Genomic DNA, 27253 nt, shown 5'->3' on the forward strand with positions numbered 1-27253 from the left:
GAAATTACAGACGAACTGTACAAGAAGTTTGCTGGAGGATTACCGAGAGAAAAGGAGGACTGAAAAGATGATACAGCGCTGAAAGAAAAGGGAATGGACTAAGCTTGAAGTAGAATGTATGGAACTGTATAAGAAGCAGAATGAAACCAGAAAGTTGTATACAAAAGTAAACAGTGCTCGAAGACAATTTACTCCAATAACTAGCCTGATTAGAGATGAAGAATGTATAATAAGTGAGAGTAAACAGTTACTATAAAGATGGCAAAAGCACTTCAATGATTTACCAAACCGAGAGCTAGAATAAGTAGATGATGCTTCCCATGAGTGTGAAGAAGGATTGGACTATGGAAAGTCACTGGATAGCCCAGTGATAGAGGATCTCAGAGAAGCATTAAAGAAGTTGAAGAATAATAAGTCCCCAGGCACTGATAGCATCCCAGCAGAATTGCTAAAATGTGGAGGAGCAACATTAGAGCAGTCCTTGTTTGATCTTATTACTCTCATTTGGGAGCAGGAGAAGATACCAGAGGAGTGGAACGAAGGAATAATCTGTCCCATACATAAAAAGGGCGACCGAATGGAGTGCAGAAACTACCGTGGAATCACCCTTTTGAATCTGGGGTACAAGGTGCTCTCTAACATAATTTTCAATCGGATACTTCCACAAGTGGATAGAGAGATTGAAGTGTATCAAACTGGACTCGGACGAGGAAAGTCAATGATAGATCAGATATTCAACCTGCGCCAAATCTTGGAGAAGACTGTCGAATACAGAATTGGAACCCATCACCTCTTTATTGACTTCAAGGCTGCATATGATAGCATCAATAGAGACCATCTGTACTGTGCTCTACAAGAGATGGGGATACATGGAAGGCTCTTGAGAATGGTAAAAATGATGACGTCTGATATAAGAAGCTGCATTCGAATTGCAGGAAATTGTTCAGACCCTCTGGAAATAAAAAATGGTCTACATCAAGGAGATGCGTTGGCATGCTTATTATTTAACATAGCACTTGAGTAGGTGATAAGGGATGCAGGCCTACAGACCAGAGGCTCCATCTTCTACAAGTCCGTGCAGATCTTGGCATATGCAGATGACTTAGACATTGTAGCACGAACAATACCAGCATTGAAATAAGCCTTCACAGCCTTGAACCAAGCAAGCAGGAAGGTGGGCCTAATGATAAATGAAAACAAAACAAAATATATGGCCTGCGGGAAAGCCTATCAGCCTAATATGTCAACGACTTTTAGTGTGGATGGGTATTCATTTGAAAGAGTAGATAGTTTCAAGTATCTTGGTTCAACAGTAACTTGCTTTAACCCTGACAGTAACACGTCTATAAATATCGTTTTAGTTACACCACACGTCTCGAAGACGTGCCACTCAAAGCCTATTATTTAAAGGTACATTAAAGTTACCAGACGGAATGAACAAGGAATAGAGGTGGTGGAGGGGATAACTCTCCCCACCTTATGACGACCAGATGGCATTCATTCGCACAACACGTCAGAAAATCGTATGGTGTAATTGTCAGGGTTAATGATGTTTCAGCTGAAATTAAGATCAGGCTGATCTCAGCAAATAAGGCATACTTTGCCTTGAACAACTTATTCCGGTCAAGACTCCTCAGCCGCCCAACACTTACAACATACTTATAAAACCCTACAGGAACCGACGCAAGGCTGCTTGATGGATTTGAGAGGAAAGTTCTGAGGAGGATAATTGGCCCTGTGTGTGATAAAGAACGATGGAGAACAAGGTACAATGCAGGATTGAACACTATATATACCGATGCTCCAGTAACAAAACTCATACAATCAGGAAGGATAAGATGGGTAGGTCATGTGGCAAGAATGGAGGAGTGTGAGGTGTCAACGAAGATTCTCTTTGGAAACCCAGGACGACAAAGAGGACGAGGTAGACCTCGAACAAGATGGTTGGACGGAGTTGAAGATGATCTACTGGAGCTGGGATGCAGAAATTGAAGGAGGGCAGCATGTGATTGTGGTGGAAGGAAGAAGCTTGTTGTGCCCCCATAGGGAGGCCTTCCTGTTGGTATATCTTTTTATTATATGTTTCGTAATTGTGTAATACCAATATAATTGGTCCGTTATTGGACATTCCAGGTTTCCTATGGGAACCAACACCTATATCAAGTGATTGTGTTCCGAAACAAATTGTCTTATTGTGAAAAACGTAATGATTGGTTAAAACTGTATACATTTATTGAAGTGTTTTGTAGGTAGAACTGCTATGGAAATTTATGACTGATCTTATGGGTATTTCTTCTTTGTGTAACTTGGGTAAGGCCCTTGCAGGTGGAAAACCTGGATTCATATTACCGGTAATTAGTTTCTGGACATTTTATTCATTTAAAATGAAGGTTGCACCTTTCAGTATTGTTTTATAATTTTCTCTGTGTGCGTACTGTAGGGTCTCGATCTATTTAAAAAGAAAAGAGTGGTTGTTAAAAAAGTTTTCTGTTTTCCGGATATATTCCTCCTTAACTGAAACTGCTATTGTCCCCCTTATCTGCTTGATTAACTACTATTTCTTCTCGTTTTATTTTGCATGATAGGCTCCTAGTGGGTTTAATACTACTTTTGTACCTTCTGCAAGGTACGGAATTTTCATTTTTTCTTCACATCTAAAGAAATTTTGAACCTCGTTGGGAAGTTTTTGTATAGCCATTTCGACTTCCGCAGCAATAGTTATCAGTTCATTTCCCTTGTTCGTTCCTATCCAATTGAAATTTGGGCCTTGACTTAACGTGTGCTTTCCTCCTCAGTAAGACTGACTTTAGAAAAATTCTTGACGTGAGAGGGATATTATTTTAAATATCTCTTTTTTTTTTTAATTTTAAAATTTGGTAGGTAGAAAACCTGAACAAGCAACAACAAATAACAATTAATGAGATTAACAATGAGCTTGTCAGCTCCCACAACAACAATGACTTAAAGTCAGTAGAGAAAATTATTGACACAATAATTTACAAGGGTTGAGGAATATAGTTCAAAACTGGCACACTTTTACAAGAGCAAGTTTACTCCACTAATTTTCATTCTAGGAGACTGAGCTCCAAAAGTTACTACAGTCCAGCCTCTCAGAGGCACAAGCTTCTTACAAATTTCACTTTATAAACATAAAAATACTGTGTTTACAGTCACTTCTGCTCAACAGTCATTTACACATTCGTCTATCAGTAATTATACTTTAAACTGGGGGCACTGAGTGCCCATACTAAGTGGCCTTAATGCAAAAATAAAAGGTTGAAGAAGATCGGCCATGAAAACACTTGCACTCCTTTTAGGAAAACACTTAAAATCCTAAATGGGCTTATAGCCCAAAATTGCAGAGGCTACAGAGGGGTGACTAAATGAAAAATATTAAATGCCAAAGGCGACAGGTATTTGAACATGGTCCTCAGACTTGCCGAAAATTTACATTAAATAATGACTTTAGAACTTTACATTAAGAAAAGAATTTTGAAACCTTCCTCTCAAGTTGTATGCCTGGTACTATTACATTTTAAGAAATTTCTGCCATTACCTTGTGTAGTTGGGCTTTCCGAATGATGGCAGCCTGCCCCTACCTCCTAATAATGGCGCACTCACACTAGACCGGAGCGATGAAGATGACAGTACGGCCCTAAAGCGCCCAGCTTTTATAGCATCTCACACTAGACCGGAGCGATGAAGATGACAGTACGGCCCTAAAGCGCCCAGCTTTTATAGCATCTCAGAGGGGAAGATTCCAGAACTCTCTTGAGATTGGCAGAATGCCTGTACACACCCTTAGTTTTAATTGTCTAGAGAAATATACACAACATTTCTGATTGGTTAATAACTAAGTAAGAAGGAAGCCGTAGGAGTGTTGACAACTTTAGCACAAGAAAACAACAATTGTAAAAACTTAAGGTTTACAAACATTGAAAATTGAAAATTCCCTTAAAAATTCATTTCTGCATTCCTGCCAGAGGGGGAAAATAGGCCGTTAGTAGAGACATCTAATTGTTAAAGGTCCAAGTATTCTGTCTTATATTAGTTCAGGATTTGTAGCACAGATGGCCTTCTAGAAGGCGCGCAATTCAACGGGACGGAGAAGATGTACCCCCGGTACATCTCCGATTGCTCTGGCATTTTTGAACCGTAATAGTTTGTTGTTAAGGGTTTCTTGTTTCTTTAGAATGATATCCATTCTTTCTTTAGTGTATCTTTGGAACGAATCCCACTCCAAGGGCAACAGTAGTATTCTTTTCTGTGTATCACAGTGGTAGCTCGAGGGTAAGTGTTTCCTTTGGGTTTTATTTAAAAATTTAGGTGCTAGGTTGTGTTTGAGACAGTTCTTTAAGGAAACTATATCCTTTGCTAACTTAAGCTACTTTCACCTTTAGATTAAAATAGATGTTGGCATATTTGTTTTCCTGGTTGCTTTACGATTGCAAGAAGGTACATAGAATGCCCACTTTTACTCCTACTACGATAAAGAACCACTTGTTACATCCAGAGTCACAAAAAAAGTCAGCTTACTATAGCCACATATACAGAGCATTCAATATATCTCCGCATAGAACGAGAAAAAGAACTGCTCTTTATCAGTAAACAAGCCCAATATAATGGTTTTGGACTTAATATGGTAAATAAAATAATTAGAAAATTCCAACAGAAGTTTCAAACTAATCTAACAACCGAGATAAAGGAGAATGATAAATATGCTAGGTTCACTTTTAACAGTCCCAATATATATGCAGTAACGAATCTGTTCATAAAATATAACTAGTAATAATACTAAGCAAAAATCTTTCAGTTACAACAGCGTTAATTCCCTAGGAAAGGACAACTATTCAAATTCAGGGGTGTGCAAATTGAACTGTCACCAATGCGAAAAATCTTATGTAGGGCAAACTGGGTGCAGTTTTATGGTAAGACATCTTGAGTACGTTAACGCAGAGAGGCACAAAAATTTTTCCTCTGACGGCTAACATGAGTGCAAGTGGTCATCAGTTCACTACTATAGAGTAAGATCTGACAATTTTATGTAAAACAAATAAAGGCAGTCTACTAAATACACTAGAAAGTATATATATTTAGATCAACAAGGTAATCAGGACAATAACCCTAATGATGTAATTGATAATGAGAATCCTTTATACGAAGGAATATTAGCACATTTGGAAGCATTAGGCATAAAAAATTAACACAGACTATGTATGTATGTATGTAGAGGCTGTCTGGCCGAGGTGGGAAAGGCATGCTCGGTTCACCCGGAAGGACGTGGGTTTGAATCCCCGTCAGGAAGTCGTAAAATTTAAGAAACAAGATTTCCACTTCCGGAGGTGCACATGGTCCTTAGGTTCACTCAGTCTGCACCAAAAATGAGTACCAGGTTAATTCCTGGGGGCAAAGGCGACCAGGCATTGAGCTAACCACTCTACCCCGTCAAATGCCGAGGTTACGAATAGTGGAAGCCTGTACCTTCCACCCCTCCAAGGGCCTTCATGGCCTGTACGGAGATGGCTTTGCTTTGCATGTATGTATGTATGTATGTATGTTTAGTCCTCAGCCCGAAGGCTGGTTGGGTCCTCAACAGTTCCACCATCAGTTGTCATAGATGGCCTAGACATCACTGAAGAGGCGTACTAGGGAAATGAGTGAGGTAGTTTCCCGTTGCTTTCCTCACCGAGCCAGAAGTTGCTAAGTGTGCACTGCTATCCACTTGTCATAATATCCTCTTGATGTTTCATTAGCTAAAAGTCTGGTAATAGGACTAGGCAGTATCTGATTATTAATTGATGTTTTGTGATTTAGTTTGCTGCCAATAATCATTAATATACAGTAATTGCATATGTCTCAGTGGTATAATTGCCTGTAATTAGAAAGTTACAGTTAATTGAATGCCAGAGAAACACGAAAAGCGTAGTTTCATGTGTTTGTGAATAATAAATTTCTGTGCTCAGTTGATCAATGTGTTTACTTGTGTGGATTTGTGCACACTAACCCAGTTTATCATATGCTGTAGGCTCAAAGTCTCGAGGAGGAGCGGCAGGAGGGGAGGGACTGATCTTGACATGATTGGTAAAGGAACTGTAAGCGGAGCAAGTGATGTTATCATTGGTTGAGGACAGGGCCTTTATTTATAGGATGCAAATCTACAAAGAAGCGGAATAAAAGTTTCAAATAAATACTATTTTTCATTAATTTCATTTAAATTGTATTCAGGGTTAATATATAGCTCAATGTGAATATGTATGTTCTCTAAGATATTGGGAAGGGGCCTTTTTGTGCCAAATTAACAACCTTTAAATCTCGTTCGATTGACGTGTGTTCATTAAGACCAAGTCGTCAGTATCCAGACTGCTTACTACATTTCCACCTAACTGAATCCCTCCCTGCCATTTTATACCTTTCAGCAGATGATCCATGTAAACTACGAACAGCAAAGGTGAAAGATTACAGCCAAGAACTCATTCTACCATCAATTCTCACTGAAGCCCAATTGTCAACATAAATGCCTTTATTGATTTTAATAATCTACCTTTAATTCCATAGTCCCCCAATATAGCGAACATCTTTTCCCTGAGTACCCTGTTATATGCTTTCTCTAGATCTATGAAACATAAGCACAGCTGCCTATATGCCACTTTCACATTCAACTGTAATAATATTTAACAAATTACTAGGGACCTGAAAAATCGCATTTGCGGTAAATGCAAATTTTTGAATCTTGTACTGAATCCAAGCCTACGGTAATTCTAATGTGGAATAAAATACTTTTTACGCATAAATAAAAGTGCACAAAATGGGAATTGTGACCCAAAGTGCGAAATTAGTATGAATATGCGATTTTGGTGTAAATTCTGTGCAAATGTGCTATTTTCCTGGCGAAAACAACATATTTCGGCAAAATCGTCAGAAATACTGAAAATATATTATTTAGACATAACACTATCACGTCATAAGAATAATCACCTGGCATTTAACATTTACTGGAAACCAACTTACACTGCTAACAACATTAAACAAAATTCAGTACATCCTGAAGCTCACAAAAAAGCTGGCGACAATAGCATGTTAGGAAGAGCTTTAAAAATCCCGCTCTCAAAGAGAAATTTGAAAAAAATAAATCAGGACCATCCGCAAAATAGCTTTGAACAACGAATTCAGCACAAAATTTATAAATAATCTAATCAATAAATATGCTAACAAGCCCACAACTATTTTAATGAAAGAGTCAAAAACTAAAGAAAAATATGCCACATTCACATTTAGCAATAATAAAATGCACATAATCACCAACATCATAAGAAAACAGGACCTAAAAATTGTTTCAAAACCAGCAACACTAATGAAAGAATATTATTTAACTCTCGCACAATAAATACGCAAATTCTGGGATATATAAACTGGAATGTCAGGGATGCAGGTCAAGTTACATCGGACAAATTGGTAGGAACTTCCTCATAAGATATACAGAACATCGCAACGTTTTAAGATATAATAGTTTCTCTGCCGTGAGTAACCATCACAAAGACTATAATCACAATTATACTACAATAGATCAAGATCTAAAAATTCTACAAAAAGGTCCACTACTCAACATGTTAGAGAATTTTTACAGCAAGGATCAGCATAAGAATCTAGCCCTCAACTTAAACGAGATAAATTAAAAAATAACGTAATATGGGAAACTTTTATTACGATCACTTGCAGTAAAAAACAGGAACATAAGAACTCACAATTATTACACTCGGTTTCAGTCACCGCCCCCATTATTCCTCTCACTCCCATTCTCCCGCAAGCCCCACCCCATTTCCCCACTCCACTTCCTTGTAGCCACATGTCTTGCATCTCGACTGCAGGAGCAAGTCAGTCGAGGGCCGGAATCTATAGTCAGAGAACACAGGTGATACAAGCGGGCCATGTATCGTAAGTTAATTTTTCGTTCTTCATAACTTAATCTAAATATTGTTCCTGTTAGTCTACATTTTTCAACCTTAATTTGATTTGTATTACCCATTTTACAGACTAAAATCAGACGGCTTAACTTCACTAATGCTTACGTATATTAGCCCATGTCGGAACACAACAACTAAGCCAACAATATACAGATACCAGTTGAACCACACCAAAGGACAACAAAACATTGACCGAGCTTGATAGCTGCAGTCGCTTAAGTGCGGCCAGTATCCAGTATTCGGGAGATAGTAGGTTCGAATCGCACTGTTGGCAGCCCTAAAAATGTTTTTCCGTGGTTTCCCATTTTCACACCAGGCCAATGCTGGGGCTTACCTTAATTAAGGCCACGCTTGCTTCCTTCCCACTCCTAGCCCTTCCTTATCCCATCGTCGCCATAAGACCTATCTTTGTCGGTGCGACGTAAAGCAACTAGCAAAAAAACAAAACATTGAAACAGAAAGACCTTCAGCTTGAGTCTGTTTTTAACGATCAACATTTCACATTTTTCTAACTTTCATCATGCTTTAAAAAAACTTTTTAACTGAAATTTCATTTTGTGTGTTTCCTATGTTTTTAATTCAATTTAAATGTCTTACTGAGCATAACCCAATGCCGGGTCGAAACATGTCAATTTGTGCGAAGAAGTTTTGTCTTAATTGCATGTAAAATATATAGTATTGACTAGGAGGATTAAAATAGTTTTTTTTACAATTTTGTAAGAAGTTCAACCGTCAATACAGATTTAACATGAGATTCATAATCTGTAACAAATTTTTGAGAGCATGAACTGTTTCTTAATAAGAACATTTTAACATTCATAACATCATTCTTGCTTCAAATTTAAATGTTTTTTTAAGTATTATACCTATATGTTAGTTTTTAGCAATCTACTGAAGATGATCCAGTTAGGATCGAAACATATATAGATGTGACAAATGTGAAATTTGAGGTTTTTAAATTCACATTATACCAAAATGAATATACTGGTAATATAAAATAAGACTTTTGTATGTACATTGGTCAGAATTTAAAAAGAATGGTCTTTCTGTATCGGTCACGTCCACAGTAACAAGGAAATGCACCTTTTTACTTTTCCGTAATTTCTGTCTGTCTGTCTGTCTGTCTGTACGTGCATCATGAGAAACCGGCTGAAGAGAATTTAATGAAAATTTATATATAAAGTCAGGGAATGAGACGCTGCAATCTAGGCTATAAATCATTTTATTCACGCTGAGTGAAATGGTGGGCTTTACGTCACACTGACACAGATAGGTCTTATGGCGACTGAAATGGTAGTTTAGGGGAAGACCTAAAATTTAATTCGCAAATATTTATGTAATTAGTGGTCCTATCAATAAATAATTTGATAAATTTCTGATCATTTATATCTTACACATTTTTACCGTACCGGCTATGATAACAGAGATATTCACAAATTTGAATTTTTGTTGCTAAGTCTATATCAGCGCCGAGCTACGAGATAATGGGTAAAAAGAATTTGAAGAAAATCAGCATATAGAGTCAGGGAATAACAAACTACAGTCCAAGCTATAAACAGTTGTGTTCACCCTGGACAAAATGGTACTTTTGGGAAGGCGCCTAAAAGTTAAGTTTTAAATACCTATGTCTATCGAAAAGTACTACATCATAAAGTTATAGAGAATACAATTTCTGATCATTTATATTTTATTCTGTTTAACCGTACTGACTATGATGAGAGTGGTAAATTAAATGAAATGGCGTATGGGTGTTAGTGTGCCGGGAGTGTCCGAGGAGATGTTCAGCTCGCCAAGTGCAGGTCTTTCTATTTGACTCCCGTAGGCGACCTGCATGTTGTGATGAGGATGAAATGATGAAGAAGACAACACATACACCCAGCCCCCACGCCAGAGAAATTAACCAATGATGGTTAAAATTCCCGACCCTGCCAGGAATTGAACCCGGGACCCCTGTGACCAAAGGCCGGCACGCTAACCATTTAGCCATGGAGCCGAAAATAAGAGTGGTATTTCAGAGTTGAAAGAAAACTAAATATGAAGGCCTACAAGATTAAAAGCACATAACATTGATCAACAATTAATAACATTACAATGACCATTGTTTGTTGTGATGTTCTTTGTCTCTTATGCTGCCACTCAACTCCAATAGATGGGATTACTGCTGTGTACCGAGTATAACAGTCTGACTGAATACTGGTGGGAAATAGCTGGGGAGTTAGAAAACTTCCGTCCTTAGCATGCCATTCCACTGGTTCATACATTTTCTGATATTGCTGGTACGTAACACACTTGTTCATCATTAGTATTCCAGCTATTCAATCCCTACTCTGACGTGCTGATTGGAATGATCAGTATGCACACTTAATGGAATAGAGGCAGAGACTCACTTATGACCTGGTCTAGAATTACAATTTTGGCCTATTCCAAATTATAGCACCATAATTCACTAAATAACTCTAAATTCAACTCCAAAAAGAGCTTAAAAATTCATCTTCTTCTTCCTCTTCTCTGCATTCATTTTATTCCAAAATTAGCAGCGAAGAGGGGGGGGGGGGGTTCTCCTCTGGCTTGGAGGAAAAATTTGCCTCCAAGTCAGATATTCCCCTCGCCAACCACCACCACCAGTGTAATGAACCAAGATTTTCTGACTCATCGGGTACTCCTATTAAACAGATGAGTAAAAGGGCATAGATTTTGCACTGGGACTGTACATTATTCACTCCCCCCCTCCCTCCCCTCAAATTAAAAAAATGTTAATGGCTCTTGGCTGTCTGTGGTGGAACTTTGGACTGTTAGACTGGCAGCATAGTACTGTTTGTTAAAAGTGAGAAAATGTGTGGTTTTTTATTTGATAGAGTATTCCATATGACAGCATTGCTTTTAATCGCGACATTCCTGTTGGCGTAATTGTAATAACCTATGTTGATTTCAGTTGGGCAAAAAACGAAGACAGATTTTCTGAGGATGTAACAAGACAGGTGGAGAATGAGTGTCTCCCATTATAATGAAAACTCCCTAACTTGATTGTGACTGATGGTAGGCAAAAGAGCCTATCAGTACAATAAAAATTCCCTAACCCAGTCTTCACATAAGAAAAGACATTTGGTGACTTCTCTGCCGTGTTTCTAGGGTAATGTTAAGAGCTATGCAATTTAATACAATCTTACAACATGTACACTACCTAACCTAGAACTCTGTATACAATGTAGAATTCCGTAGCGAAGCACGAGTACATCAGCTAGTGTATTGAATAAAGAGGATACTGTTTAATAATAAATCATTGTTGTAGGGATTTAGAGATTATTAGTTAAGCTGTCAGTATGGGAAAATGAAATTTATATTTTGTGGTATTCTGCACATGGACATTCTCAATATGTGCAACCAAAAGCCAGTGGTCACCGTGGAGACCGTCACTTGCAATAATAACCTTAACATCAGAGATGAACTGGCTAGCACACCTATCAGTTATTATATATGGTGTATTAACTGTACTCTGCTTCCCTTCCCAACTGCAGCATGTAATTTTTTGGCTGTCTATCTTCTGAAACCAAGAGTTTTGTATGTTTAGGTTATTCCTTGAACAGAAATCTATTAGGTTTTCTCCCTCCTGGTTTCTGGCGCCATAGCCATGGGGGCCTATGCTGTCTTCACAAACTTGCCTATCTGTCCCAAATTGGGCATTCAGGTCTCCCATAATTGTGATATTGTCTTCCTTTATTTGATCCTCTGTATCTGCAAGGAACTGGTCTACAGCTTCTCCTTGTATTATCTTCATGGCGAACGATAACATGATTAATTCAGTATTTCCTCAGTGAGTCTGGTAAGCTGTTCTTGCTTGGGTACCTGAGGTTGCTGTTTCTTCTTTGTGGTTGCTCCTTTGGATCCAATTCTGAATCTACCTCCTCACTCCTTAGCAGACATAAAACTATGTGCAATCTGAAATCTATTTGACTTAGGGTAGATCCTGTTGCCATGTAGTATATCTTCTAAGCATTCACAATCACAGTGTCGGTACTATTAGAAAATAATGGATACCACCATTTCTTGCCTCTAATTCTTATCCTGTAGTTGGCAATGCAATTATCATATAAATCCACTCCTCCCATTCCTTGGTTAATAATAATATAGATAATAATAATCATATGGCCTCAGCTATCATGTGCTGACGTTTTAATTTGACAGCATCTGGCTGTCTGCTCATCAATTTCAATGTTCCATTTACTGTAGGTCTAATAGATGGCAGGGTAAATCGAATCTCTCCTGGGTGTCGATGGTTGAATTTTAATTAATCTTGTTGGGTAAACACCAAGTGTGTCACCAGAGGCCTTTTACATGCCAACATCTTATCACATGGAGTGTCAAGTGGAATTTTTTCCGCCCTTCAGAAATCCAACTACCTCTGCTGGGTTTGAACCTGCCATCATGGGATCTGGAGGCTGACACTCCACCACTGATCTACAGAGGCAGGTATTCTTTGGTTGTTCTCGTGGAACAGTGTTTGTTAAAGAACTATGTTGTGCTTCTTTTTCTTCCTGTTGCACCTCTTTACATGCATTAGTGGCTCTAAGGTACCAAAATAGGTCACAACTGTGCTGACAGAATTATCATGCCACCTAAACTGCAAATAATGTGTTGCTGACATAAAATATAAAATCAAAGCTTTTTTTTGTTGCTCCTTTGCTAAGTTTTTTTTTTGTCTGAAATGTACGGGATGCCAGTCGGTTCACTCACTCTGTTCCTTCTGCAAAGAATCTCTTTTCTATCAGCTCGAATGGTTCAGACGCTGGCCTTCTGACCCCAACTTGGCAGGTTTGATCCTGGCTCATTCCGGTGGTATTTGAAGGTGCTCAAATATGTTTGCCTCATGTCGGTAGATTTACTGGGATGTTAAAGAACTCCTGCCGGACTAAATTCTAGCACCTCAGCGTCCCTGAAAACCGTAAAAGTATGTAGTGGGACGTAAAGCCAATAACATTATTATTTTAAAAAATACCGAACTGTAGGAATCTTTTACTGAGCTCACTGAAGAAAGGTCGTAGCTTGGAGAACTTATAAAACTTGTCCAATTCATCATTGTTACAAAGATGGATGAACTTCTTCTCCAGAAAAGAATAATCAAAGAAAATTTCAAATATTTATATAGGTGTGAAACTCCTGTACACATTTTAAATATCTTCAATACATCTTAGCTTCACAATTTTTAGGAATTTCAGTGTGGGTAGGAGGTAACTTTACCGGGCGAGTTGGCCATGCGGTTAAGAGCGCGCAGCTGTGAGCTTGCATCTGGGAGATAGTGGGTTCGAACCCCACTGTCGGCAGCCCTGAAGATGGTTTTCCGTGGTTTCCATTTTCACACCAGGCAAATGCTGTACCTTAATTAAGGTCACGGCCACTTCCTTCCCAGTTCTAGCACTTTCCTATCCCATCGTCGCCATAAGACCTATCTGTGTCGGTGCGACGTAAACCAAATAGCAAAAACAAAAAAACAAAAAGGAGGTAACTTTTGCCACATAGTGGTAGGTTTCTTCTTTCCAGTTTTGGCTCTTAAGATATATTTTGCACAGTTTCTGACACTGATGCATCTTCATTGGTATCTGTACTGGTGAGGATTTCAAAACTGTCCACCACATCTCCTGGTAACTCACCACCCCCATCATTGATAAGCAAACACTCATTATCAATTTCATCAGTTAGTTCATCCACTTCCAGAGGTTAATGATGACATTGATCTCTTCCTCTTTTTTGTAATTCTTTAACTGTGACAATTTCTTCAACTGTTTGGAGTTTCATTCAGTGGAAACACTCATTCTGAAATGAAAACTGTGGGCTAGAGCAAGAAAGAGTGGTGTCTATTATTTATTAATGGTATTAACAGTGTAATTGTGAATGTGGTCTAATTAAAAATAAAGCTACAGTATATGATGAAAGTTCTTGAATATTCTATGAATGAAATATTATGGACCTACTTGCATGGATCTTAGATCCTACAATAAATTAGAAGTAATAAATATATAAGAAAGAGTTTCGTGTGTTATGTGGTTATGTTCTGTTCCTATGTGTTTCCCATGATTAATGTACTTTGTAGAGTTGTAAAAAATCAGTTCTAACATGGAAATAAATATTTTCTGGGGCCATGTCTATGTATTTTCTTCTTTTCTACTTTTTAGAAATTTATTTTTACAATTGGGTTTACGTCGCACCAACACAGATAGGTCTTAACACCATGGGAGAGATAGGAAAGTGCTTGAAGTTGGGAGGTAGCGGCCATGTCCTTAATTAAGGTACAACCCCTGGTGTGAAAATGGAAAACCACAGAAAACCATCTTCGAGCTGCTGACAGTGGGTTATGAACCTTTTCTTCTTCTAAGAATGAGGAATGTATCCTGCAAGTTTGGCAGTACATTAGTGTTACACTCTGTATAACTTTGGTTTTCAGTTAAGTTTAGGTGTGAATATTGTTATTTGTATCCCTGATTTCTTTTAGAAAAATGGATTACTGTAGTTACATCATTTAAGTGTATTTTATTTCATGTATTTTCAAATTAAGGATTCTATTATTATTAATCTTATTACTATTGTTATTGCTTTTAATATTATTTTTGTTACTTGTGTTTGTAATTATAAGCTATGTAGATGTATACTCTTCTAGTGTTTAAGTGTAAGAGATGACCTTGAACCCTAATTTTGCCACTAATAATGGCATTATCTATCTATCTATCTATCTAACATATTAACAAAGAATACCTTTTTATTACTTTGCATTACAGAGCCAAATGTCCAGATATATACAAATATTAATAACAAATGCGCTCTCTTTTCAAAGGAAAGATGCAGATAAGATGGAGAAAGTGAAAGCTATCCGTGAGGCTAGTAAACGTGTAACGCTGGGTCCTGAAACTCTTCCCTCCATTTGTTTCTATACTTTACTCAACTCCAGCCAAGTGTAAGTAGCTTGTTATCATCAACAGGGGTCATGTTCCTCTCTAGATATAGAATGGGAAAATAATTGTGACAAAAACATTTCAAGATTTCATTAAAGATTTCAGTTGAGATAATTAGTAATTAGAAAAAGTAATCATTTTATTTTCAATTTTATCTCATATTGAGCCCTAGTAAAGAACTGAAAGTAATGTGTTTCTGTTTCCATTTTGTGTGTGCATCTGGATTTCATTAAACATGAGTAATATGAGTTTCAGTTTGGATACATTATTTATACTAATCTTGTACATTTGTTCACTTGGTTTCCTGTTTGCATTACTTCTACAGTAAAACTTCATTTAGGCCTATATGTTTTACAGGACCCTGAACACAGGACTGTATTGCATTGAAAATTATATATTTGGGGTAATATTAATTTGCAGTATACATTGTACAAAATTCTATATTAAACTACACAGAAAAAATATTTTTTTTGGACTGTCTATTATTGTCTGCTGCTACTGCATAAACTACAGTATGTGCCCTAAAATTGCAATAACTCCTGGATTATTTCATATTTCATCAGACACATTTTGATGTTTCACATAACGTTTGATAGTTTCTAGGGCACTGACAACATTGTTAAAATACATGGCAGTGTTTGATAGCTGACCGTAGTCGTTATCATCATCGTCATCATCATCATAATCTTTTTTTCCCCTTTTTTTTTTCCTTGCCCAACTTCTGGGAAATGTCTAAAAAAATTTTGCTGTTCCTGAGGCAAACCCACTTCTCTTCTTATTTGCATTTTCAAAATTGTGTCCAGTTTTGCAGTTGATGATCAGTAACCAAGTGTGGCTTTACAATTTCTGTGCTCACTCTTCATATCTCCACATGGTGACTGTCTATGATTTGTGTTACTGCAGTAACCTCACAGTTCAGTTTCAGAAATTGCTTTGGTATTAGAGAGGCATTATTCAGTCTGCAGGTATTAATCCAACGGTGCTGGGATGTCAATGGCAATGTTTTTTGCTTGTTTCATTGACTATAAAATTTTTTTGATACAGTCCACCCTAATGAACTCCTGAACATTCTTCGAGAATTAGATCGTAATGGGCAGGACATCCATGTTATCGGTAATATCTACATGAACCAGAGTGCTGGTATAAGAATTGATGGTCTTGTCTTTGAGGAAGCATCAATTATGAAAGGAGTTCGCCGAGGCTGTATTCTTTCACAAATGCCTTCCAACATCTATTCAGAATTTTTTTTTCGAGATGCTCTTTGTAGAGTTGTGATTAATAGAATCAGGGCACTCTGATGAATACAGTATGTACCTATTCTATTTGTATGGGTTGTTTGCTTTAGTACCTCCACGCACAGCCAGAAAATAATAAACTGAAAAAGATTTTATTCACTGAACATACATTATATTCAACAAAGCCTTCAGAAAACATATACGTACTATATCTGTTCACAGCCATAAAGAAAAGCGCACCCATTATCTTGTATCTTTCCTATTTGTATAAGCAAATTGAACACTTGAAATAAACAAAAAATAAAGGGTTCCGGGAACATATTAGTATCTAGTGGAATGTCCCGTAGCATTTATAACTGCCTGACATCGTCGCTGCATAGAATACACTAATTTCTTGCACATGTCAGAGCTGTTTTTCTGCCATTCCTGAAGAATCACACTATTAAGATCCTCCTTCATACGCACACGTTGCCTATGGATATTCCTCTGTAACGTAGCCCAAGGATCTTCGATGGGATTTAAATCCGGACACTGGGGAAGTGTTCTAAGCTGCTTAGGAATGTTCCAGATCAACCCTGTCTTATTAATGTCAGCAGTGTGTTTTGGGTCATTATCATTCTGGAACATATAAACAGGTGGCATCCCCATTTTTTCGGCACTCTGCTTCACGTTTGCCCTCAGGATTGCATTATAGCCCTCCTTTTCATTATTTCGTCAATGAAATATATGTTACCCGCACCTCTGGCTAACGTACAGTCCAGAAGCATTACTGACCCAACACTGTATTTTACAGTTGGGAGCATATTTGCCAAATCATTGTCCGTCCCAATTTTTTTCCATATTCTGCGGATGCCATCTGACCCGAGAAGATTTATTTTAGTCTCATCCGACCAGATAACGTCATTCCAGAATTCGTTCTCCTTATTTATATGCTACTTAGCGAACGTCAGCCTAAGCTGTCTGTTTTTTCTACTTACATATGGCCTTTTCTGAGGGATTCTTCCATAGTACCCATGCCAATACAGGATCTGACAGATCGTGGAGTTGCTGATCTTCTTTCCAGGTCATTCCTCCATGAGTTGCATCAATACTGGTGCACTTAATTTGGGATCTGACTTTAGGAGCCAAACAAAAAATGTTCTTTCCTTTCAGTTAAACGCTTTATCCTGAATTTCCTTGGAGTGTTCTTAATAGTGTCTCTATTTCGCTTTATCAACCACATATTGAACCGTAGAATGTGTTCTATTGACCAGCTGTCCAATTTTTCGTAATGAAAATCCCTGAACTGGCAGTTGATGTATAGTGTTCTTAAACTTCGTATTTAACTCTGCACTCTTACCCATGTCCAGCACAGATACACTAGGACACTAGGAAGGAGACTTAACACACTTCACTAGTCGTATGCCGTCACTAACACTTTTCCGTGCATCACAAATGAACGGTGCACATCATCCTGTCCATGTGTATGAATACAACTGGTACACCCATTTGTCAATGCTGGCACATTCATATACAATCTTCCTGTCTGTATGTAGATAAGTATGGTTTTGACTGCCGAATTATCCTTGACAAATCATGTTTTTACCCATAATGTATGTTTTATTTCAGTTTTTCAATCGTTAATGTGAATATACGAGACTTGATAACAAATTGAAGCCTGTACGAATATCAGAGCCACGTACTGTATATATGAGAACATTTTCATCTGTTTTGGACCAGAGGTTCAATCCTAATTTCAACCTCAAAAAGATAAATGATCCTTTTCAAAGGATTAATAAAGTTGTTCCTTGTATCTAGTGAAACAAAAAGAGTGCAACGAACCCAAGTCTCCTCCTTTCCACAACTCAGCCCCACCCATTACATTCCCCTCCTCTCTAACAGCTGTTTGCTGTTACATCCTAGCAGTCAACAGCTTTCACTCGGCCACACCAACACGCACGTCAGTACAGTGGGACCAGCAGGGGGAGTAAGTGCTTCTTACAGTTATTTCTTTCTCTCTTGTTCCCATTCTACAACTCGTGTTCTAATTCCTCTGTTTTCTTTTTTTCTTTCTAGACTTCTTCTTTAAGCATCTTTTTTGACTTTGCTTGATCTTCAAATTAATTTCTGTGCCATTTCCGCTCATTACCAATTCAACGCTTTACAAGACAAACTAGTGTCCTCGTCGTTAGAAAGAGGAGTTCCCCTATGTTTGCTTTAAATTTAGTGTAACACTCAACTGCCAAATAAATCTTTACACTTAAATGATGCTTTGTATCAGAAAACCTCAAGGCTACTTTTAATATGTTTTCCTCAGACTTTATACATTGACCTTATTTTAATGAACATTGTCAACCATTTTATAATATATTTACTTTACAGAGTAGGATCTGACAAGAAAAGACTAGAAGAATCTGACACTGTTCCTATTATTTTGCATGCCTTATTTTTTACTTCATATGGCCAATTTTAACTTATGTCTTTAAATATTGGATCTCTTGAAATTGTCTTCAACTTATATGTCCCTAACAAGGGGATGAAACATGTACTGAAATGCTAAAGAATCTATAATATGTTTTTTTTTAAATATTTAATTTAATGTATTGTAAAGGTGAACTCCTTTTCCTTTAAACAATATAAAGGCTATTGTCTTGAATAAAACTCTAGTTTTAGTGTACAGAATACCCTAGAATCAACCAATACACACATTTTGATCTTGTATTTCTTGGGTTGGTCCAAAAATATTTCCCCATCAGAATGTTGGCCAGCAGGGTAGGAGAGGTTGTGGAATACAATTTCTAATAACTAGATTGCCTGCCAAAAGCCTGGGTTCATCCCAAACCTCTCCGCAGTGTTCATATGGAGTGAGGGCATATGGCACTAATGATGCTGATTCGTCCATGGATGAGGATGTTAAGCCTTGAGCAAACCCTGTTTTGCTATTCGACAGAAGTAGGCTATGTGCCGGCACCAGATTTCACCCTCTCCCTTCCTACTATGATGTTGTATATTATGTCATTCATATCATTAACTCCTTTGATGAGGTTGACATCAGAAAGGGCATCCCGTCATAAAAACTTGCTGCAAGGTTTCATCTCACTTCATACTGACCCCCCTTAGAGTAACGGGACAAGACTTGGACATACTTTTCTTGGGTTTTCCAAGCATATACTGCCAGGAACTGCTTCTTCCCCAAAATACCTCCAACATTTCATCTATGGTGCAATATTTACCAGCCCGATACATATCTGAATACCGAAACAGGTTTTGGAGGGGGTTAATACTTTGTCAGACTTTCTCTGTCGTGGATACTGTCAAATCACAGTGCTTGAAGCAATGTATAGAATCTATTATCGGACATCACAGTTCGAAAACAGCTTTTCCATCATCTGCCCACTGATTGTTCAGGTTGACATGTGATGATTTCATCACACCAGTCTTGTATAGAGCAAGCGTATTTGGACATAATTTCATCAACATTTGTATCTAAGACATTTCTAGGCCTAGCATAATTTACCCTTATTTTTGCTAAATACATATTCATATACACTACGATCTTCTGCAGGACTTCCATTGGAAAGAACAACTGCCACGATTCGATAGGTGTTTTAACTTGGTGAATGTAAAAGAACTCCTGCGGGACTAAATTCCGGCACCTTGGCGTCTCCGAAAACCGTAAAGAGTAGTTAATGCAACATTAAGTCAATAACATTATTATTATATTCTGTATTTGTAAAATTTTGGAATTACATAATGTTAGAAAGAAAAAAAGAAATGAGATAAATATATTATGTGAAAGCATCTGATATGTGCGTGACTACGATATCATTGATTACTTGGGAGGAAAAAAAGAGAATTATCTTACTTCTAAAATATGGATCTTCATTGCATCCTTTTCATAAATCTACGCAGCAGATGGTGTGTTGCACCAACATCTTGCAATAATGCAACTTAAAAATTGTGTATGAGCCCAAGGTCCAGTGGTTGAAGTTCACTCCTGCAATTTGTTGGGGGGGGGATTCTACAATCACATTTCCCTGGTATGGAGCGTCAGGAGGGTGCACTATACATCTTTCCAAAAGCAGGTGGATTTTCCTACCTTTCACACCCATTTTTGAGTTGGTTCCTCTCAACCAATCTTCAAACCAAACACTTCTGTTTTTATCCATTAATTCTTATAACTTGTGTATTTTATAGGAAGTTTTGCAATGTTTTTAAAATGTTACGGCTCTGCAAATTTTTCCACAGTTAAAGGAGGTAGTTTATTTGTTCCATCACTATTTGCGCATAACACTATCATACGTTCCTTATTATGCTTCCCACCACAGCAGTTATCGCCTTTGAATGCCATTGTTTAGTCAGGCAGTAAATTAGAAAAGGTACCTGTTGCATAGGCATTAAATTTGTCTTCCAGGGCATACTGGGATGTCAGTTGTTTCATACTTCCTTTCCACTCATGTAAAGTACAAGGCATGTTTTTTAAGTAAGTACCGTTTTGATATTCCGTCGATGCAGTACTGCGGTCGGCATTCCGTGCATGCACGGTGTGTACCTGCATCTATTGGCAAGGCTGAGATGCCATTACGGCAATAGTCGCCCTTGTGTACATTTTTTGGTAAGCATTTGAAATGGACTCGCCAATTGAGAATCCCGCCGACTGTGAAGTCCGGTCTGTTATTTGTTTTCTGAGTGTAAAAGGTTTGAAAGCTATCGATATTCATCGGGAGATCTGTGCAGTTTACGGACCAAACATTATTACCGATGGAATGGTTAGGAAATGGGTTCGAGCATTTAAAGGTGGCCGGAAAGATGTGCATGATGAGGAACGAGTGGCCGACCTTTAGTCATTAGTGAAGATTTGGTGCAGGCATCTCATGAGGAATATCGATAGCTTTCAAACATTTTGCACTCAGAAAACAAATAACAGACCAGAGTTTGCAGTCGGCGGGACTCTCGATCGGTGAGGCCATTTCAAATGCTTGCCAACAAACGTACACAAGGGCGACTATTGCCGTAATGGTGTCTCAGCCTTGCCAATAGATGCAGGTACACAGCAGGCTTGCACGGAATGCCGACCACAGCGCTGCATCGGTGGAATATCAAAATGGTACTTACGTAAAACACATGCCTCGTATTAATGTCAACGCTCCTACTTTCACCATACACGTGCATGATGCTAATTTCAAGCCAAATCTAAAATTTATGTAGCCACCTGAATAAGGCTTGAATAACTTCTATACTTATCCTCATTTGCTTTTTTCACTTAGCTTAAGCCCACTAAGCGGATATCTTCTGCTTTATGTTGCTCAAACCACCGCTGAACACTTCAAGCGCATGTGCACTTTCTTTGATCTTCGTTGCTTTTGCCACAATAGAATGTAGGGTGGGCGGAGCAATACCGAAACCTTTGGCAGTGTCTACTTGCTTCTCACTGCTGCTTTCCTTTGCTACTTTTAATATATTCAACTTCTCAGTGATCATAATGCACTTTCTGAATAATAATAGTAATTATTATTATTATTATTATTATTATTATTATTATTATTATTATTATTATTATTATTATTATTATTATTATTTTACAACCCACTAACTACTTTTACAGTTTTTGGGGAAATATACTCTCTTTTCCTAACACTCCTATTGTTGCAATACTCTATAATGAATGGTGTGTGAACAAAGCCAATGGTAAAAGCTTAGTGACGCTCACTGAGATGTGAATATATTCCACATATATCTTCAAGCTTTCTGCTTGGGACAGGCTATGACTAGAGTCCTGCGCAGATATACAAAGTATTATCTGCATCTAAACTTCCTTCAAATGCATCCGTAAATTGTTATCTGCGGATATTGCAACTATTTAACTGTAATACACCTAAGGTATTGAAATGGATAGATCTGTTAACATGATACAGTACTGTGCAATACTTAAGGACGAGATAGATGAAGCAACATGTCAACTACTCGGTGGAAATGAATGAAAGTGCGGTAACATGTTGCCAGAGATCTTCCACATGTGCACAGGAACCTGGTGTGAGGTCAGTGCGACTGTAGCGCCAAGTGGGTCTGGCCCCACAAAATGAGGCAGTTGAAGGAACGGGACAAGACAGTGTGGTCAATCGGTGAGTTGTTACGGTGCACTGTGGTGGTGTTATTCGTTACACCATGGCCCAGAGACAACATTTAGATGACTTCACAGGGGGAAGAATCATCGGGAAGCTGGAAGAAGGACGAAGTGTGACCAGTGTAGCCCAGGAGTTTGGTATTGCTCACAGCATTGTTTCACGTTCATGGAGAGCATTCCGAACCACAGGCACTGCTGCCCGAAGGAGAGGAGGGGGCCGACCACGGTCAACTACAACAGCAGATGACTGCTACATTGTGCAACAGGCAAAAAGAGACTCACATCAAACAGTGGATGCAATTGCAACCACATTTAATAGGACTGCAAGGCACCCTATTTCACGCTCCGCAGTGGCACGGCGACTGCATGGGGGTTGTCTGTTTTTCCAACAACCATTATGTTGTGTTCCGTTGACACTCACACGTCACCATTGTTTGCGATGGTGCCAGGAGCATCAGGTCTGGACTGATGAGGAGTGCGATTGCGTGCTCTTCTGAGATGAGAGCAGATTCAATCTTGGTAGTGATTGTAGATGTACCATCATCTGGCGAGAGGTGAGAACATGTAATGCCTCCAGGAACATTCTCGAACATGATCATTTTGGTGTTCTAAGTGTTATGGTGCGGAGAGGCATAACGTTGCACGGGCGTACCGACCTCTAAATCTTTGAACGGGGTGCAATCGGCCCTGACTTGATTTTTATGGATGACAGTGCCTCGAACAGCGCAGGTGGAGGAGCTCTTGAAACAAGAGGATATTCGGTGAATGAACTGGCAGGAACGTTCCCCCAACTTAAATCCCATCGATCACATGTGGAACATGTTGCGCAGGCGTATTGCAGCACATCCACATCCACCAATGACCATCCAGCAGTTGTCAACCACGCTGGTGAAGGAATGTAACGTCGTACCACAAGAACTCTTTACCAATCTTGTGGCCAGCATGGGAACACGTTGCAGAGCATGCATCGCTGTCTGTGGTGATCACATACTCTTTTAAGAACCATGTCCCTTCTTTTGTGATATCCAGGAGACCATCATGATTCGCAGTGACCTACATGTAATTTATTGTCTCTGTATAAAAGAGTCATTTCTGTTCATCTCATTGCATATTCCTTTCATATGCTTACCATACCATGCTGTAGAAGTTCTTCCTATGTGTGGTTCAAGTTTCATTGAGCTATGTTACTTGGCAGTGACACAACATGCGAAAGTTACTTTTGTCCGTAAGTTTTGCACAGCAGTATACTAGGGCCGACACTTGTCACCAGACCACCTACAATCACCGGTTTATGAGGGATTTCCTCTCGCAACAACTATTGACATATCGAGCTGTTCTCTTTCGGAACCTTTGTTCCTCCCTACACTAATTGTGGGCAGGAGCCAGTTAGGCTTAGTTCAGATTTACGGCCTTATGGTCTCGAGGCTCTTTATATATCACCATTCTCCCATATCATTGTCGAGGGTCGCCTAACCACAAGCAAAAATAAGAGTATACCTGAGTGAAAATCAATAAACTTTGTTTCCATTGATGCTTTCACGGCCAGTACTTATAGACATGATAGTGTATAGGCTTTTGGGCTTATGCCGTGTCAAGAAAATAAGGTGAAATTCTTAACGTTTCGCAGAAAATTGTGCTCTGCGTCCTCAGAAGAAATCTCGACTGTCCTTGAGAAAGGCTTCTTAAAACAATGACACTTTGAATTTCGGAACGTTATAATAGAAGTGGAAATGGTATGTTCATTCGCCACCAGATGGCCCCCAGGACGTGGCACAACGCTAGCGTTCGAAGCGGAAGCTGACTGAACCATCACAGTCAGACTAAGCGGTTCACATATCGTGTTTGCGTAACATATGACAGGTGTAAGACATAGATATAAGCCTGGAATGAAACATCTGGCGATGAGGAACGTACGAATTTGGAAAACACTGAGACAAAATAACAATAGTGAAGGGACAGGGAAGGGAACTACCTATGTAAATTCTTAATGGCTGGCAACCAGGTATTAATTAATTGATAGCCAGTGTCCCTGTTGAAATTGTGTGGCAACCAGGTATTAATTAATTGATAGCCAGTGTCCCTGTTGAAATTGTTAGGATTTCTATGTATTTCCACAGCTTCCCGTATAATCCTGGACCTGTAGTGTCTAGTGTGGGTAAGAGCTCGGGCATCTTGGAACATTACATCATGACCCAACGATAGAGCGTCCTCAGCTATTGCCGATTTGTCAGGTTGGTTGAGATGAATATTACATTCATATTCTTTGATGCGGGTACCAATGGACCGGCATGTTTGGCCGATGTATACTTTACCGCACATACAGGGAATTTCGTATACCCCAGGTTGTAAAAGTGGGGACAATTTGTCCTTGGTTTTACTCAGACCGTGAGCAATTTTAGTGGCGGTGCCAAACACGGTTTTTATATTGTGTTTGCGGAGGACCTTGGCAGTTCGATCTGTGGTGTTGTGAATGTAAGGCAAGTAGGCAGTTCCCTTCACTTCTTCCTTCTCTGAGCTTTGCTTGGTCGTTTCTCTGGGACGCAGGGCTCTATGAATCTGCAAATTGCTGTAACCATTACCCTTGAACGCGACTTTGAGTGTGTCCACCTCCATCTGGATATGTGATGCTTCACAAATTCATCTCGTCCTTTTGGCGAGATTCCTGAGAATGCCTTGTTTTTTGTGCTGGATGGTGGTGAGAATCTGCATGAAGATAGCGATTTGCGTGGGTAGGCTTACGATAGATGGTATGTCCTAAGGAGCCGTCTGGTTTCTTTCTTACTGGAACATCCAAGAAAGGAAGGCATCCGTCCGACTCCATCTCCATAGTGAATTTTATTGACGGATGTTGCTGATTTAGGTGGTTTAGAAATAGATGAAATTTCTCAGGACCTTCTGTCCAGACCACAAATGCATCATATCATGGGCTTGACAGGCGCCGAAGCATTAGCCTCTTCCTCAAAATGCTCCATAAAGAAATTAGCCACTCCGTCCGCCTGGTCGTAAAAATTCCCACCCCACAAGAAATAGCTGGATGTCATGCAGTGGTAAAATAGCTTAGTAATGTCCTCAGGGAACAGGTGTTCAATGAGAGACATGACCGAGTCAATCGGCACTTTAGTGAACAAGGACTCCACATCAAAACTCACCAAAAGTGCATTAGATTGAAGGGTTATGGTTGACAGCTTGTTGACGAAATACCGAGAGTCCCTGACGTATGATCCAGTAAGTTCTGTATGTGGCTGAAGCAATTTGCTTAGGTATTTAATCAGAGCATAAGTAGGAGAACCTATCGCTCTAACAATAGGTCTGAGCCTTATGTTGGTAGATTTACTAGCACGTAAAAGAACTCCTATGGGACAAAATTCCAGCATTTTAGGATTTCCAAAAACCAAAAATGTAGTTTTTTAATGCTATTTGTTCGGGGCGTCGAACTATGTAGATTTTTTTCCCCTAAAAAAATTGTAGTTAATAGGACATAAAAACAAATTACAGTATTATTAACAGTAATCGTATGACCTCTGCTAATGTGTGCAGATGTTTTAATTTGACACTGTCTGTCTGCCTGCTCGTCAGTTTGGACCTTTCATTTTACTCTACACACACTAGATGGCAGAGTATACCAGATCTCTCTTGGGTGTTTACGGCTGAGTTTAGTTAAATTTGTCGGGTTAACACCAGGTGTACCATCAGAGACCTTTAAATACAGTCATTGTACGACATGGGGTGTTGAATGTACTTTTTACCGCTCTTCTTAAATCCAGCTACCTCTGCTAGGTTTGAACACATTATTTTGGGATTCGGAGGCCGACACACTATCACTGATCCACTGAGGGAGCTACCCTACTGATGAAGCCGGGAAGCAGAATCCAGTACATTGGGGGTTGAAAAACAGAAATGTAAGGCTTGAGTTTGATGAAATGAGAGCCATTGATAGAGGCAGCAGTATATGAAGATGTGCTATTTGTCCTTGTCCTTGTGTATTTAACTGTATACAAGCTAAAGAATCCGTACTTCAGATGAATTTATGACCAAGGATTAAAGTGGTTAAATTAAGATGGCCAACAAGTACAGTATATGTGTATCTTACAACATGCTCTTGTAAGCAATATTTATGACATTCTCATTGGGCACACAAACATATAGGTTATGCTCCCTCAACACTCAAGAGCACTCCACATAAAGATGACACAAAATGAAATGCGATGAAATCCACTAAATATGAATTCTAAGCCTACATAATATTATTAAGATAGAAACGTGGAATATACGTATACAGTGATATGATGATGATGAGGATAACAAAAATGGCTGAATAAATAAACTGCAGTCCAAATATGGATAAGAACGCTTAGCTCTCTCAACAATACAACTGTAGAATCATAATGCTTTCCTTAGAATGGCGTGTTCATTGTTCAGCTGGCCTGTTTACAAATGAACAACTTACGCATGAAACATGCAACGTTGGTGACGTCGACCCCAGCCAGAAACACAAGAAAGCTGAATTTTCTCAAAAACCATTCGAATTATGAAGAAAATGCATACAGTATTTCTTGTAGAAAATTTCATTTCAAGGCCACACAATGCACTTAAGTTTTTAATAGGGCCAACAGTTATCCATTATTTTAGTTTATGTACAGCAGAAATTGCCCAAATTTAGGACATACCTCTGTAAAATCTTTCACTAGTTTGGAACTGTGAAATGTTTCAAAATTAAAAGTATCCCTTGTGTGACTCGAGATTTCATATCCTTACCAAATTTCAGTTGGTCCAGTAATTTTCAAGCCTCTCCGGAAGAAACAATCAATCAAACACCATCTCATTTTTATTAACCCCTTTCAGTGAAGTGGAACATTTGAGTGCCGCTTTAGCCAGTAGGCAGAGGTGATTCAGGTGTGAGTACTAAGAAAATGTAGCTATATCTTCAAAATTCATAGTTACAAAAGTTTAGCTCAGATTATTTTAAAACGTTTACGGAATGTAGTTTACTTTCATCGACTTTATATTTATCTG

General features: G+C 38.7%; 1 protein-coding gene across 1 annotated transcript in view; it reads left to right on the forward strand.

Annotated features, from left to right (window-relative positions):
• Positions 1 to 27253, forward strand: part of LOC136876281 (transcription initiation factor TFIID subunit 5) — a 151999-nt gene that overhangs the window by 34502 nt on the left and 90244 nt on the right. Inside the window, exon 6 of the mRNA XM_067150097.2 lies at positions 14785 to 14904. Coding sequence (XP_067006198.2) covers positions 14785 to 14904 — 120 coding nt within the window. The remainder of the gene's footprint in view (positions 1 to 14784; positions 14905 to 27253) is intronic.

The sequence above is a fragment of the Anabrus simplex genome, chromosome 6, assembly GCF_040414725.1.
Source record: "Anabrus simplex isolate iqAnaSimp1 chromosome 6, ASM4041472v1, whole genome shotgun sequence".
Lineage (NCBI taxonomy): Eukaryota > Metazoa > Arthropoda > Insecta > Orthoptera > Tettigoniidae > Anabrus > Anabrus simplex.